At 29.0% G+C, this 17,809-nt stretch overlaps 1 protein-coding gene across 1 annotated transcript; it reads right to left on the reverse strand.

Annotated features, from left to right (window-relative positions):
* Nucleotides 1-33: 33 nt before the first annotated feature.
* Nucleotides 34-16,191, reverse strand: LOC123300803 (lysozyme-like). Its single transcript, XM_044883456.1, has 5 exons — nt 16,023-16,191; nt 7,739-7,827; nt 7,614-7,677; nt 2,104-2,259; nt 34-123 (listed from the first exon to the last, which is right to left on the reverse strand). The coding sequence occupies exons 1-5, from the start codon at nt 16,174-16,176 to the stop codon at nt 101-103; spliced, it is 486 nt and encodes a 161-aa protein (XP_044739391.1). The 5' UTR covers nt 16,177-16,191; the 3' UTR covers nt 34-100.
* Nucleotides 16,192-17,809: the final 1,618 nt, after the last annotated feature.

Below are 17,809 nucleotides of genomic sequence, written 5' to 3' on the forward strand. Positions count from 1 at the left end.
TTTTTTTTGTTTTAAATAAAGTAAAGTGAAAAATTTATTTTTAATATTTTTTTATTTAAAAAATCAACGTTTTGTACAGTATTCACTTTCATTCTTCCTTTTATCCTCTTTTATCAAATTTTCCTGAAAAATTAAAAGAAAACAAATATACTCAAAAAAAAGTTAAACTAAAATTTTTAACAATAAAATAACAAATAAAATGTATACAAAGATTAAAGTTTTCCAAATTAGAATTCAAAAATCGTTTGCAATGGAGAATATGTGTGTAATTTTGTTAAATGTAATATGGATTTCAAAATTTTGCATATATGAAACAATGCTATTTAACGATAGGTACAATATGGATTGCAGATTTTATCTATTTTCAGGAAAATTTGGTGTGACAGCACTTATCTTGGTAGAAAGGTCTGTCACACCGATTTTTAATGTATAAAGCCAATAAAATTTACCCTTATCGCGGAATTACTTTTTTTTAAAATTTGTTCGTTTGAGGTCTACTTTCAAAATATCTCGGTGTGACAGCTCAAAACTTGACCAAAATATCTGTCACACCAGTAAAATAAAAAAAATCCAGGCAATAAATATATCTACCAGGATAAAATCTGACACAAGTAGTCCATATTGTACCTATCATTAAATAGTATTGATCCATATGCGAAATTACGAAATCCGTGTAAGTGCAGTTTTACTGTCACGGTCTTCAGGGTAAAAATGCGAATGCAATACTTTCTTTGTATGAAGAATTAAAAATAGCTCCCAATTAAATGGAAACGAAACATTTTAACCAATAAGTAAAAAAATTATTTTAAGAACGGGATAACATCATTCGATAATGTAATTTTTGCTTATGTCTAAAAATATTCCCAGTGGATAAAATATTTAATAAGAGAATAAGTCTTATAAACTAAATTCTGAGAAACTCTGAAATTCTTAACGTTTTTGGACTGCCTAATTTAGAGTTATCCAGACTTATTAAGCCTGAATTTGACAGTACAAAAACGTTGAGAAGAGTTCTTAAGACTTTTTTTTAGAGTTCCTAAGACTTTCAGAGTTTCTAAGACTTATTCTTTCTTCAAATATTTTTTCCACTAGCGTAGATCTGTGTATATTTAAAACTTTCATTCAATTGTTTAAAACTAAACTATACATTGTATTCAGTCTTTTTATTTTATATTTTTGTTTTTTTATTATATCCTAATATTACCAAATATTCCTTTTTTAACGATTTCAAAATTTGGGTACAGGTGTTCATAAAATCACCTAATTAGTCTATTTCCGGTTGTCTGTCTGCACGTGCGTCAACGTTAAAAATAAAAAACGAAAAGAGATATCAAGTTGAAATTTTTAAAGCTAGCTCAGGATATAAAAAGTGAGTTTCAGTTCGTAAATGAGCAACATTGGTCAAGGTCTTGGGTCCGAAGGACGCATCTAGTAAACTATTATAGATAGAACAAAAATTTAAGAGAAAAAAATGATTCTTATAAAATAAAAAAAACTTTTGTTTGAAACATTTTTCGTAAATATATCTGTTTACCCGAGAGGGCGCAAATTAATAATACAAAACTTTGATGTCCATTTTCTTCAAAACCATAAAACATGGGCAGTTGAAAATTTGCAGGTAGCTTCAACTAACTTGTGAAAGATTCTCGAAAAACGAAAAAAAAATTCTAGAAAATACTTTTGAAAATTATCCAAATTTTCAAAAACCAAAACAAATGGTGCCCGAAAGGCAGCCATAATTTGTTAAAATTAATTAAAAATAATGTAAGCACTGACATTCGACACTTTCTATACAAGGTATTTCAACAATTAACATATTCAATTGCTTGTTTCCACTTGTTTTTAATCCAATTTATCTAAAAAATGTATTTCCATGTCGTTATTATGATTGAGCATAGAGTTACAAGTTTCGGGCCCATACAAATTAAAGACCGTTTGCACAGAAAAATTTTGTTGGGATTTTTGTACACAATAACATGACAAACCGATCTCAAAATATTTCATTTTTGCGAATGAATTAAGAGTTTTAGATGTTATCCCGCCATATTAGTAATACATATTCTCCATTTTTGTATACACTTAAGAATTAATCACTATCGTAACTGCGCATTGGTGGTGTTTCAGGACAAAATGATAGATAACCATCAAGGTTGCGATTTTTACAACTCAATCTCCAACCATCCCAAGCAAGGAATCCTTCACGTTGTTGTACTAATTTCGCACATTTAGAATCATCTGTGATGTCATCATTTAATAAATCTGGAAAACAAAAATAAAAATTAATTTATGTAAAAGTTCAAAATATGTTAAATTTATTTTTAACGAATCAGCGATGATGTTTTAATTAACGGGCAACTTCATAAATTTGCGCAGTGCAAGTAATATACATATAATTTGGCAATGAAATTCCATAAAAAATTAATTCGCACAGAAAAATAGCACTTGCGTTAAAACAAAGCTCGACGCGCTTTAATATTGTATAAATGATGTCCCCAAAACAGTTTACATATATTTGCACAGTGGCGGATTTTGACGGTGATGGCGCTCTAGGTCCACAGTATCGCAAGGCACTTTTTTTTTTTAAACAAAAATACAGATCCGTCTCAGCCATATTAGACGCCGTTGTTTTTTTATTATCCCCTAACATGTTGCCGCATTAGGCTAAGATTTCACAAACCTAAATCCGACTCTGTGTTTTCAGGTTCGTATTCAAAAACAAAAAGTTGCTGTTATGGATTTTAGGGGTGCAGAAAACGATCTTCATGGACATTGCTTTAGGTTAAAAATGATTATTATGTCACTTGTTCAATATTTTGAATATTCAAAGAATTACTTTGTAATTACCTCGCCATTGGGACTTTGTATATATTACGTGTTATTTATGTTATATTGCGCAATTTCTTACACACATAAAATTTAGGAAGCGGTAGGTTTTTCTCATGGACCAGGAAATCTTTTTCATAAACTTATAAATTGATGGACATCCGTTTCTCTCTTATTCTAACAGAAAATGAGTAAATTTTTATTTTTGGCTTTAATTTTATGTAGTATTGATGGACAAGTAGATCTGTGGTCAAGCGTAGTTTTAGTGAGTTATTTCAGAAAACTGAAAGTTTCATAGATGTTAGCATCAATTTCATAGATTTTGCATCCTCAATCGTAAGTCTATTACACGTTCTCAAAGCGAGAGAATGAAATGTTAGCTGTTGTATGTCTCAATTCGAAGAATTCAACAAAAATTCACTCTTATAGGCTTAATTATTATTATTCAAAATATCAATATACAGTGTGTCGCATTAAAGATGAAGACATCCTCATATTTTCGTTATTTATGGAAATATCGAATTGAAATAGTCATGCAGGATGATGGTTAACATTTTTTAAGATACTTAACCGAAATCTGAACTTTAAACTCTACAAATTGACCAAAAGGGTCGATTCTGAAAAGCGTCAGAGATGGTTAGAAATATCGAAGAAAAATTATTAGAAAAAGTGTCTCAGAATATTTTTGATACCAATAAGTAAACCGATTTTCATGATAAAATCCACTTTTTTATTGTTTTTATTATTTTGGTCCACACCCACTATTACAAGTTTATTGCAATATTTGAAAACATAACACTATTAAATTATCAATTTGTTCAGTTTTTACATTCCATAGCACACTAGTTATAAAAGTTTTTTAATTTTATAACTAATGTGCTATGGAATGTAAAAACTGGACAAATTGACAGTAGGTTGAGTTTAAAGTTCTGCTTTCGCTTAAGTATATCTTAAAATATGTGACCCATCATGTGTGACTGCAAAATTTCACATCGATATTCCTATAAATAACGAAAATATGAAGGTGTCTTCATCTTAAATGCGACACACTGTCTATCGATATTTACAAAATATTGATATGTGTCAGAAGATATTTTAATACGTACCGATGGTCGTATTTCAAAATATGGTTTACCGATATATCGATATTGAAGTTATCTTTTACACACCCTATAAATTGCTGACAAATAGACTGATGAACATGACGACATGATAAATATTTTGTTTTACCATTTGGCTTTGGAGCTCTAAAAAGATTGCTAATTCATTTGTATACCCTGTACTCATATATAAAATATGTGCCAAGGTATACTAATTTTATACTAGTTTGTAACGAAAAAAAATTCTAGATAGGAATACATTTGCAAATTTTTGAAAACCAAAACAAAAGACGGCCATAAGTTTGTCATAATTGTGTTGGTATTTGTAATCTTTTTTAATTTATTAAAAACAAGTGAAAACAAACAATTGACTGAGTTAATTGTTGAAATACCATGTATAGTCAGTGTTGATTTCTTTATCACATTACATATACCAACATGTGACACATACATAACTGATAATCAAGTATAGTACATATTATAAAATTTCCGCCCTAATTGTCGCCCTCACGGGTAAACAGTGATGTTTACGAAAAAATGTTTCAAACTAAAGTTGTTTAATTTTTGATAAGGAACATTTTTTACATTTAAACTTTTATTCTATCTCTAACGGTTTACAAGATGGGTACTACGGACCCATGACCCAATTGACCCATGTTGCTCATTTACGAACTTGACCTCACTTTTTACGTCCTAAGCACGCTGTAAAAATTTCAGCTTGATATCTCTTTTCGTTTTTGAGTAATCGTGACCACAGACGGACGGACGGACGGACAACCAGAAATGGATTAAGGTAGTTCCTCCGTGACCGTCCAGTCAAAAAGTTTTGGACTAATACTATCATTCAGTGTATCAACTGTGCTATGACTATTATACATATACAATATATTATTTTCAACAGACTGTAGTTACACACAATTATATCTTCTATTCGTATACACACACATACTTTGATATATACTTTTACCATTAGTTTTTATATGCTTTCCACAAAAATCATCGCTAAAACGAGTTATTAATTTAAGTTTTTTATCGAAACTATATGGTAAATAATTTTTATTTTTATTTATATATTTTCTAAATATAGTATTCTACATTATATTAGTTTTTCATAGAGATGGTGGACGTCATTCATTGGTAAATAAATATAATATTTGTAAATTTGTGTATTTTTATACACTTCTCCCATGTACACGTACAAATTGCGTCACTTTTAATTGCTAATATCTCATGTATGGCATGGTAAATCATCTTCTAATTTTAACAGCAAGTGTATTATGAATTAAATATTTTATATTCTGAGTTTTGAGAAATTCTTGGAATATCACTTTCGTGTAGGTACTACCTTAATTAGGTGATTTTATGAACACCTATACCAATTTTTTTTTTGTAGCATCAATATTTTTAGGCGTTACAAACTTGGGACTAAACTTATAATACTATGTATATTTCATATATACATGGTATAATAATGTAACCACTGATATTCAACACTTTATATACAAGTATTTCAACAACAAACCGCGCGATGATTGATTTCACTTGCTGCACTTAAAATTAAAAAAATTGTTAATATTAATTCAGTTTATGTCGAATACGTTACTTAAACGAAATATAAATTAAATGAAAATTTCCATGGGTTTTAATTAGTTTGATTACCGAAGATAGTAATCAATGTCAGGGTAGTATTAATCGAATGTTCAAGGCTTCACAAATTTATTTAATCATTTTCCATTTGGACAGATAAAACCAGTCACGGAGGAGCATACAATAATCGCTTTGGAAATAACTTAAGTACAAAAATAGATTTTAAAACAAAATTTCCCAATAATTATTATTGAAATAATTACGATTAAAATTATTTGTGTTTTTATAAGTACACTACTAAACAAAAGTGGGAAAATAAATTGTGATTAGTTCTTTTAATTTATCAAAATAAATTTTCTGGATTCATTACAAACGCTATCGTTTGCATTCAATCTTCTTATTGTATATAAGGAAATTATGCAGCTTTTGCCTAGACAGCCCATGTTGTTATAAAATATTTGCTTAGGGACTGTTCATAAAATACATCACTAAAACTCAGCATTTTTAATTCCAACTGTGCTCATGTTAGTAATCGTTACGTTATGGTAGATCCCGAATATAATATCGCCATGTTAACTATCCAACCATTCAACTATCCAAAAAACCGAACCCAATGTAGTCCTTCGAATTAACTTTGATTGATTGAATTAATTGTCAGATGTAATCTTATGTTGATTGCTTAAAAATGTTTACTAACATTAATAGTCCTTTTGTATTTAGATTTTTATTCTCAAAATCAACCCCTCCACTTTGACGATCCACAAATTATTTGAGAAGATGATAAATGGTAAGTAATCAGGTAGGCTAAATTGGAACTACTGAAAAAGCGGTACACTTCCTGAATTTGAATTCCGCCTGATTTTATCTGATTTGAATTTGAAAGTGGAAAGTACAAGTATTGCCACCTGGCATTCGAAATTGTAACTACTGAGTTCGGGGCATCTTCTGATTTTAATTAGTACGAATTATTATCGCCAGTTGGCGAGTTGCAACTCCCAGCTATCAATACAACCAATTATTTAGTAAAAAATTTGAAGGAAATTAAAGGATTGTGATTTCCAAAATGAAATCAAATGCATCTTCAGTAAATAGCTCCTTTTTTTTTATCAAGAAACAGTTTCTGGCTTGGCAATTAAATTTTTGTGAATAAAAAGAATGCAGTTATATTATAAAAAATATGAAAACTGTCTCATATTCAATCTTACGGCAGTCAAATTCTACATTGCAAAACGCGATGTAAATCTGGTTTTTGGGTGTGTTATTTGTGCCTCTTAGGGGAGTGTGAAACTACGTTTTGCAAGCAAAAAAAAAAAAAAAACTTGTGCTATTTACGTAATCCGTGAAAAACCGCAAAAATTTCGGACTTTTTCGGAACTATGAGCTTTTAGTTGTTACTCTTTTTTGAAAGTATATTAAATATAAACAATTGAAGCCTACCCACAGTTAAACCGTGAGAGATAGAACAAACGTTTAAATGTAAAAAATGTTCCTTATTAAAGAAAAAAAAAAACAAAAACTTTATTTGAAACAATCTTTCGTAAACATCATTGTTTTCTCGTAGGGGGCAAATTAGGGCAAAACTTTGTTGTCCATTTTCTTCAAAAATATAAAAGATAGAGAGTTGAAAATTTGTAAGTAGCTTTAACTAGTGAGCCTTATGAAAAATTTAAAAAGAAAAAGAAAAGTATTCTAGCAAATGCTTCGAAAAGTGCGATGTAAAGCTGCTTTTTGGGTATATGAAATTTAGACCCCTTAGGGAAGTGTAGAACTACGTTTTGCAAGCAAAAAAAAAGTGCTACTTGCGTAATACGTAAAAATATTTTTTTACACTCTTCTATGGGGTCCAAATAACATACCAAAAAAGCAGCTTCACATTGCGTTTTGCGATTTTTTTGTTTTATTTTTATAAGATTTTACTGGCGTATCTGTACAGGTTTCAAATGCAAAATTTTTGACAAACAGTGTACATAATTGTAATCGCATAGAAAGATAATTTACAATTCGCTCCACATATAATCAGCATAGATGTTCAAATTACATTCAAGGTTATTTAATAACTAGAAAAAAAAATAAATTCATAAAAAAACCAAAACAACTACTAACCTTCGCATTTAATATTACAATGACCACCAGCTTTGCCTTTTTGACAATAGTCTTTGCTATTTATCTGAAAATTTAATTAAAATTGAATCTAAAAATTATTTCAAATTACCCATTAAGAACGTTACCTGAAATATTCCGAATTTCTGGCTACCACTGGGTCCAACACCAACTTTCGTTGTATCTCTACCACTTTCACTGTCAACCATACAGGCCCCTGTAATATTAAGAAATTTCATTAAAAAATGTATAAAACTAAAGTTTTGTATTCATAAAAACAATATTTGCTAGTACCGATAAGCAGAACTCAATTTAAAAATTTTTAAAATTATGAGTTTTTATACTAAGGTTCTGTCATTTATGTTAGATAGTACAAGATACGAATTAAGGTCGACCTTCACCCATCTGTTTACCGAATGAAAGTTATTTTTTATGAAATGTAAAATATTTACAAATATCCCTGTTGTGGGTTGCCCTAAAAAATATGGTCCACAACTTTTAATAAAAATATCAAAACTTGGAAAGCTTTTAAACTTTATTTTTTGACTGATATTTTGTGGACAATCATATAGCACCGTATTTGCAATAAAATTATCTTTATTTATATATGTGAGGCAATGAATTAACAGATGAACGTAATTACTATTCACAACTTGAAAAAAATTCGAAAATAGTGAACAAAAAGAGGCAGACAGCATAGCTGCTGCATATTCTTTATGGCTTTTACTTTCGAGTAGATCAATATTCGTTAGATATGTAAGTCAGTGAAAAATTTCAAAAAATTTTACTCTTGATATTTTCACTAAAAGTAGTCTTGACCACATTTTTTTACGCAACCCATTGCAGGGATATTTGTTAACATTTTATATTTCATAAAAAATAACTTTCATTCGGTAAACAGATGGGTGAAGGTCGATCCTAGTTGGGATCTTAGACTAAGAATATTGCCTATTCTTTTAATAATTTGCAATTATACTTTATAATGAAAAGTAAAAAAATTTGTTAAAATTGGTCCTAGGCTCATTTCTGTATTCAACGAATTTTTGTTATAAAAGTCATTCGCCGTAACTTAATTTGATTAATATTAAAATTAGAAACATTTTTATTTAATTATTAATTAACTAAAATCAACGAATTAGACTATTTTACCAAAATTTCGTGAAATATTTTTATCAGACACCAAAAATCCATATCAAAAGTATGATTAATATCAATTTATGGTTAATAGTACAACAAAATTATTTAAAAATCATGGTAATACGGAAAAAACGGTGTTGCATCTTTAATATTTGGCACAGTTGATTATTTGGTTGTAACAACTTGGTACCGAAAAATTGACACTCGGATCGAAGGGGGAGGACTTAATCCTTTTATTGAGGGTCTAGTAAAAACCAATTTTTTGACAAATTACAAAAAAAACCATTCAAACAAACAAAAATTTCGAATTTCTAGCTCCATCAATGATCCAGATATCAATGGTTTAAGTATGGCGTATATAAATTATAAAATTATGTATGAAAATGATATTTAAAACTAGTGAAAACAAACAATTGACTGAGTTAATTGTTGAAATACCATGTATAGACAGTGTTGATTACCTATTACTTTACACATATACCTATACATGTCACACATTCATAACTGATATCCCCATATAATACATACTATACAATTTACGCCAAAATTGTGCCCTCACGGGTAAACAGTGATGTTTACGAAAAAATGTTTCAAACAAAAGTTGATTATTTTTTTATAAGGAACATTTTTTACATTTAAACTTTTGTTGTATCTCTTTCTTTTTTTTATAATGGGAGTTTAACCTCCGTTTTTGCGACGGATGTCTAATCACAGAGGCCACCCACATCATTATTTGTTAATCTTTATTTATTAAATTACAAACATATTTACAATTACATTTTTGATGTGGGTGGAGTCGGTTACTTCGTTCTTATCCAAGCGATGACAATGTGATCAATTCTGCACTCCCATTAATTATAAATTGTTCACACTGCCACTGCCTGGATTCGAACCCGCAACCTAAGTCTAAATAGTCATACGTTCTAAAACTAGCGCCTTGTCGCCTTGGCGCCGTGTCAAATTTCAAGGATGCGACACATTTTTCTAATTATAGATATCTAATTTTCTTGTACCATCTATCAATATCTGGATGACCGAGCTTTGCTCGGTATTCTTAAAAAGACACAAATTTTATCACTAATAGAAGACCGTTTTAAATGTCTCCACACAAATACCAATTTGAATGTCCCGGTAATGTATTTTATTTCATTAACTACGATATACACCAATAGATGTCAGGAAGAGTCATATTTTGCGATGTATGTTTCAGTTTTTCATGAAAAAACGAATAAAACGACGTTTTTTTTAAAATGAAACCTTGGTAGATCGACTTATCGCCCCAAAAAACCCCTACATACTCATTTTCATAAAAATCGTTGGAGTCATTTCCAAGATCGTTGATATATATATATATATATATATATATATATCATATATATATATATATATATATATATATATATATATATATATGATATATATATGATATATATATATATATATATCATATATAATATCATATATATATATATATGATATATATATGATATATATATATATATATATATATATATATATATATATATATATATATATGATATATATATATCAACGATCTTGGAAATGACTCCAACGACTTTTATGAAAATGAGTATGTAGGGGTTTTTTGGGGCGATAAGTCGATCTACCAAGGTTTCATTTTAAAAAAAACGTCGTTTTATTCGTTTTTTCATGAAAAACTGAAACATACATCGCAAAATATGACTCTTCCTGTAATGGTACCTACATTATTTATTTAGTCCATTTTATATTAATATAAAAAATAATGTAGGTACCATGATGGATCCTAATCTATCGATCTGTATCGATAGTTGTATACAATTGTAATTCTTCGATACGTCATATATTTTATTTTTAATTATTCAATGGCGAAGAGTTTCCATCAGATAGTTTGTTTTAGTACGGTAAAGTAAAGTGGTAGTAAATGTTTCGTAAGACCCTTGTTGATAAATTATTAAATATAAGGTAGACAACCAAAACTTACGTGCAAGGTCATAAATTTCAGACATAAACATATAATTTTAAAAACAATGGATTAAGTAAAATTTACCAAAATTGTTGAGTCATTTAATGAAATATTATTAAATTTAGTTTTTCTTATTAAAAATAGTTGATAATCGATATATATATATATATATATATATATATATATATATATATATATATATATATATATATATATATATATATATATATAAAAAATACATTTGGCGCCAATTTTCACGATTACCTAACGTTGGGTATTATTGATTATAAAATAGCTTGGTGGTTAGAGTCAAATTTTAATTAATATTAGTGTCTCAAGTTATAGTAAAAGAATATTTTTTATTCTCACAATAATTTCTTCGTATTTCAATGATGTTAGATGATAAACATATTGTCAAATACATTTTGTTAAAATATATTCCTTTTCAGACCCACAATAAAAATATTTAGCTAAATTTTTTAGATGAATTAGGTATGCAGTTTTTAAGACTAAAAATAAAACCTTAAAGATAAATAAATCAACAATAAAAATAGTTGATTAATACCTGAAACATAAAAATTGAATATTAAAAATAAATCCTAAGGTAGAATTTTCGTTATAAATAAAAATACGCACACCCTAGAAAGAAAAAAAGGATTAGTATTAAGGCTTAATAATTACTCTTAAATTGTATTGTTGACTTAACACGAAAACTGTTAAATAAAAAGGAATTGACTTTAGAGTTATATAGACTGAGTGTCAAACGATTTTAAGCGTGTCAACATCTGAGGTAGTTGCTTAGGTCCAACCATTGTAGATTCGTAAGAAAAAATGTAAAGTAATGCGTGATAAGCATTTTTTTTTAAGTCAAATGACGATATTTTATGTAAAACATTTTGTGATATGAAAATTTGTTATTCAATGTATGTTTTTTGATAAATGTCCTTATATTCAATGTATATTTTTTTGTTAAATGTCCCTATTTTCTTTTGATAAATGTATTTTTTTGATAAATGTCCCTAGCTGACCTAAGCAATTACCTCAGATGTTGGCATGTTTCTCACTGTACGGAAAGATAGGCGATGCTTATAGTCTATATAAAATTATAAAGTCAATGTTAAAAGGTCGAAATATAAAATAAATAAAAAATGCAAAAGTAATGAATTTAAAATACAAGCAAATATAGATCTGAAATAGAAAAAAAATTGAAATTGGTGTACCTGAAACAGACTAAATAATAAACTGAAATTAGAGAATCCTGTAAAAGAAAAACTAAATTATTTTAAATACAAATGAAAATGAGTAAAATTGAAAAAATAAAAATGAAATAGTACAAGAGACGGTAGAAGGTCGATCTTCGCCCATCTGATAGCCAGATGAGACATATTTTTTATGAAATTTATTGATTTTTTTTATAAACATGCCTCTCATAGCTTTTCTATCGAAAAGTGTTCATGGCTTTTTTTATTTAAATTAATTTTAATCAATGAACGGTTTTTTTCAGGCAAGCCTTTATCTCTATTTTCGTAATTAATGAATTATTTTTCTTCTGAAACATATCAATTTCCAAATCGGTGTACATCTGTTCATATCATATGAACAGATAAGCCAATATAGGCAAGTACACCGTTCTGTTAACCATTCGAAATTGGTTTCCCAAGAAAGATAATTTAATTACGAAAATAATGATATATTTGCTGAAAAAAACGATCGTGGAAAAATTGATTAAAATCAATTTAATTAAAAATAATCATGAACACTTTTCGATAGAAATGTTTAAAAATCAATAAAATCTCATAAAAAATATGTCTCATCTGGCTATGCGATGGGTCAATATTATATTAATCTTATATTATTTCTTAGACCAAAAAGGAAACTATATGAAAATTACAAATTAAATTAAGGTAGAAAATACCTGTGTAAAGTGTAAATAAAATTTTATACCATCTCTAGAAAAAATGGAAATAGGCTACTAATGAAACACTTTCAAATTGTGTAATTTTTCATTCCATATTTATTTTATATTTCCGCCTCATTTAAAACTAAAATTTTTTATTTTACAGATTTCTTCTTGCCAACAATTGAATTTAAGAATAATTTTTAAGGGTTTAATAATAATTTATTTATTTTAAGCTTAATATTAATCCTTTATTTCTTTGCAGGGTACATAACGATATATATAACGATAATCCTACCTTAGGATTTATTTTTAATATTTAATTTTTCTGTCCCAGATAAAATTAATCAATTGGTTTTTTATATACAGGGCATTATTAGGTGTATTGTTTATTTATTATCTTTAAGGTTTTATTTTGATTATTTTTTTATGCTTAAATGATTTAATGCTACTGAAGCCAAAGAAATCAAAACTGGGCTAGCTAATAAATTTTTTAAGTTCCTGAATCGGATATATTTTAACAGAATGCTTTATATAGGCCACAGAAATATTTATTTTAAATTTGTAGCAAATAGAATAAGTTAAAAACTAAATTCACAAAAATATACAATAATTAGAGCATTATGAATTTACACATCCCTATAGATTATAAATGTGAAAGTAAGGATGTTTATTTGTTTGTTTATTACCCTTTCACGCAAAAACTAGCGAATGGTTTTTTATGAAACTGTACAACAAAATAGTTTATATATCAGGATAACACATGAACTTTAATTTATAAAGATATATTTAAAGAAAATAAATTTAAAAAATTTAATTTAATCTGCCATTTTACTGCTCCATCTATGATCGTCATTTTGAATCATAAAAGATTTCTGTAAAAATTTAAAATCGTAAATGTAAAACAATTCATATATATTCATATATTTAAGCTGTGTAAAACAATCCCTACGAAATGTTATAGAAGGAGATGAGTGAGATCAAGAGAGGTGGAGGCTATAAAACGGTGATTTTTACTTTTGAGTTATCAGAAGCGAAATTAGCAGTTCTAAAAAACAATCCATACCCGAATCCGTACTATTGAACTACTTGGCATGTCTCCAAAATCGACGAAAATATATTTCAATGTTCACTTGTTGCATTTTATCAATAATTTTTATTTAAAAATAATTTGAAACGAGCGCCCAGTGAAATGTATTTTTGCCGTTTTTTGACAAGACAGAGGATGTTGTAGGTTTGTTAAATATGTTTTAAAATTATAATGTTAAAATTAAAACAATGCGTCATTAAATTCAAATAAATATTAGTTACATAATTATAATATAAAAAAAAATGATAAGATTATTTAATAAAATTCGTAACGCAGAAGCTGCGTTAGCTAAGCGAATTCTCTCAGAGATTGAAAAAAAAAAACATTTTTCTTAAAATCGAATATTGCATTTTTAATTTCTCAAGAATTTATATTTCGAAAACTAAGCGTTTAGAGAAAGTCGCATGAGTACTTTTTTGGTTACTGTACCAAAAATACAAAAATATTTTTATTTTGAAAAAATCAAAATTTTGTGCTTTGCGCTTTGTACTAATGATATGCAACGTCTAATACAACATTTAATAAACTGGATGGCTGATTCTTAGGCTACTCATACAATAGAAGGACCATTTGACAAATAATATGAAATATCTGACATAAGAAATTGTTTATTTGCGTATTTAAAATATAACATACTGTTCTTTGGCAATCACGAGACCAAAAAGCGTAACTCAATAACAAAGTAGGTACACATGTTACTATTTAAAATATTATTTGATAACGCAGTTAAACTTCCACGACGTTTGAATTCGCAAGGAACTTTGTTTTTAAAATAAGCCCATCTATTATTGCGATATTGATTCACATCAAGCTTTCAACTACCTATCTCATTGCACTTTCGGAAATTTCACCGGTAGGGTTTGTATCTAAGTACTGAATCTCTTGCCGTGAAAACCAATTTTTAATGGTACCTATAATAGTTATTTCAACTTTTGGTCACTGCACTCTTCCAATATAGAGAAAATACAATATAGAGAAACACCAACAATATTGTTACTTGCCAACGCCATATTGACAGTGTGTGGCATTCAGCACCAGATGGCAGAAAGTGGAACTAAATTTAAATGACTAGACTAGGCAAGTAGTTAAACGGTATCGATCTAATTCATTTGCTTAGATGTTTGATTGAATGGCTGAATATAGCTCAGTTGGCCGCGACATATATACATGTACCATTACGCTTAACAAAAACTAATTACATAAAGTTTATAGACTACAAGACCATGCTAAAGTTTTTCGGATGAAATGACCAGGGATTCATGCTGAAAAAGAAGCTCCTACATGTAAAAGTAAGTTTAACCACCATGGCGTCAGTTTTGCGCTGTACAGGTGAGAATTGAATGACACACCACTTCGTGCCTCATTCCTACACCAGCAAATATGTACGGCGTTGCTGGATACTGACTGTATAAATTCGGTAACTTCGGTACCAGAAGTAACAAAAATTTTTGATCTCCCGTCAGTTTCCGAAGCCTTACGTGATTTATATCTGTACGGCATTTATATAATTCGCTTCGAATACTTATGCAGAGTTAGTATCCAGCAACGTCGTACATATTTGCTGGTGAGATATTAAGAAGGGTGACATTCAATTCTCACCTGTTCTCATCCTGTACCGCGCAAAACTGACGCCATGGTGCCTAAACTTACTTGTACATATAGGAGCATCTTTTTATACTATGTATATGAAATATACCAAGGTATATTAAGTTTAGTCCCAAGTTTGTAACGATAAAAATATTAATGGTATAAACAAAATTTTAGTATAGGTGTTCATAAAATCATCTAATTAGTCCATTTCCGGTTATCTGTCTGTCTGTCACCTGTCCGTCTGTCATCACGATAACTGAAAAACGAAAAGAAATATCATGCTGAAATTTTTATAACATGAGCTCGTAAATGAGCAACATAGGTCAATTAGATCTTGGGTCTGTGGGACCCATTTTCTAAAACGTTGGAAATAGAACAAAAGTTTAATACAAAAAATATTCCTTATTTTGAAACATTTTTTCGTAAACATCACTGTTTACCCGTGAGAGCGCAAATTATGCGCAAATGGTATGGTATATATACTATATGGGAATATCAGTTATATATGTGTGACATTTATGTATGTGTAATGTGAAAAAGTAAGCAACACTGTCTATACTTGGTATTTCAACAATTAACTCAGTCAATTGTTTGCTTTCACTTGTTCAACATGATTCTTGGTGTGTCATTTCACTTAAAAAATTTTAGCATATGTTTGTAGTCTATTAAGCATACAATTAAAATATTCTTAATCCAGACTAAAGGTGTAAAATCATAAAATATAATACTCACATTGTGGTATAAAGGTTTTATCAAATTTATTAAAAACTAATTCATCTTTAAAACCACATCGTGTATACACTTTTGCATCACTTAATTTAAATAAATAACAAAATATTATTGAAATTAAAACAAAATATTTAAAACTATATAAATATTTTAACATTTTTTAAAATTTTTATTTTTTTGTTACTAATTTATTAAAAAATAAACATGTACATCAATTAATTAATTATTATTATTAGATATTCACAAATCTGATGAACACGTGTTTGTTGTTAAAATACAATGTTTATAAAATAAAAATGTACCTACTAGATAGGTATATTATTACAATGTTAAAATTATTGTTGTAACTGATAATGATGTTGCTTGTCTCTGATATTAAAATAATGTAGTTAAAATAGAAATTAAAACATAATATTTTATTTATTTATGTATGCACAGGCAATCGACAGTAAAACATACAGTTCATGTTTAATAATAATGTTAATACAGTGGAACCTGATTAAATGAAACGTCAAGGGACCTACAAATTTGTCTCGCTTATGAAGGTATTCCACTTACCCAGTGTCTCAGATATCCAGGTATAAAGAAATATCTGTCTTATTTACAGGGGGTTCCAAGTAAAAAAGATCAGAAGACAAATTATTTCAGTTATAAAGGTTTAATTATTAAATAAAATCTATACTAATTATAAAGATGAAGAGTTTGTTTGTTTGTTTGAATGCGATAATCTCAGGAACCGCTGGTCCGTTTTGAAAATTCTTTCAGTTTTGGATAGTACATTTATCGAGGAAGGCTATAGGCTATAGGCGTGCGCTGCGATATTTTACATTAAATAAAAAAAGAGCCGGAGAAGTGAAGGCTTTAACACGGTGTTCTTTATCAGTATTTATTTTTAAGCCCAGCGAAGCGGGTGGGTATTAAGCTAGTAACGCATGAAATAATGAGTTTTAATCTTCACAGGCAAAGTTTTAACACGCTTCAAACATTTTCGAGTTTTAGATTTAGAATTAATATGATACGCAGCTTTTCAGTTCCTGTCATGTTAGCACCCAGAAGTATTGTAACATGCTCTTTACTAAGTTTTCCGCCATAACAGGACTCACCTTTTAAGGTGAAAGTTTTATCGCGTAGACACTTATAAAACTTATAAAATAAACCTGCTTCGTGTGCGTTAAAAATATCATCAACAGAATAATTGCGCAGAAGAACAGGCAGTTCTTGAATTCATTGGCTACGTTTGTTAACATCAACAGCGTTACTTTGTCCACAAATTGCTTTGAAAGTTATACCGTCTCTTATTTTAACCCTTCCAACCAACCATTGCTGTTACAGTAGAACTCCAATTATCCGAACTCCGACTATCCGAATCGCCGATTATCCGAATCACTTTCAGAAAAAAATTTGTCCAAAAAAAGTCTAAGAATCTGATGAAAATGAGAAACAAGAAAATGGAGAGGATGAATATGATGAAGATGCGTTGCCACTAGAGGAAATAAGAAAAATGATTGTAAAAATTCCTGGTTGTACAGAAGTAAGTGCTGAAGATGTAGGAGAGTGGATGGCTTGTGACACGTCTGACCCTGGTTTTCAAATTCTCAATGACGATGAAATTGTTGAAAGTGTGAGAGAAGATGTTGAAGTGGAAGTGGAAGAAGAACTTTCTGCTGATGTTGAAGTAGACGCTGGACCATCAGCAAGTGAAGCATTTGCCGGCCTCGAAACTGCTTTGAAGTGGATGGAGCGTCAGCCCGAGTGTGACCACTTGCAACTGCTCACCGTCAAGCGAATGC

This window comes from Chrysoperla carnea, chromosome 5 (genome assembly GCF_905475395.1).
Source record: "Chrysoperla carnea chromosome 5, inChrCarn1.1, whole genome shotgun sequence".
Lineage (NCBI taxonomy): Eukaryota > Metazoa > Arthropoda > Insecta > Neuroptera > Chrysopidae > Chrysoperla > Chrysoperla carnea.

What these genes read in the sequence shown, in the direction of transcription:
- LOC123300803 (XM_044883456.1), bottom strand. Translation starts at nt 16,176, where the DNA reads ATGTTAAAATATTTATATAGTTTTAAATATTTTGTTTTAATTTCAATA. An exon ending in TAAAACCTTTATACCACAAT is followed by an intron (nt 7,828 to 16,022) that starts GTGAGTATTATA and finishes TTAATATTACAG; the next exon opens with GGGCCTGTATGGTTGACAGT. An exon ending in AGAAATTCGGAATATTTCAG is followed by an intron (nt 7,678 to 7,738) that starts GTAACGTTCTTA and finishes TTAAATTTTCAG; the next exon opens with ATAAATAGCAAAGACTATTG.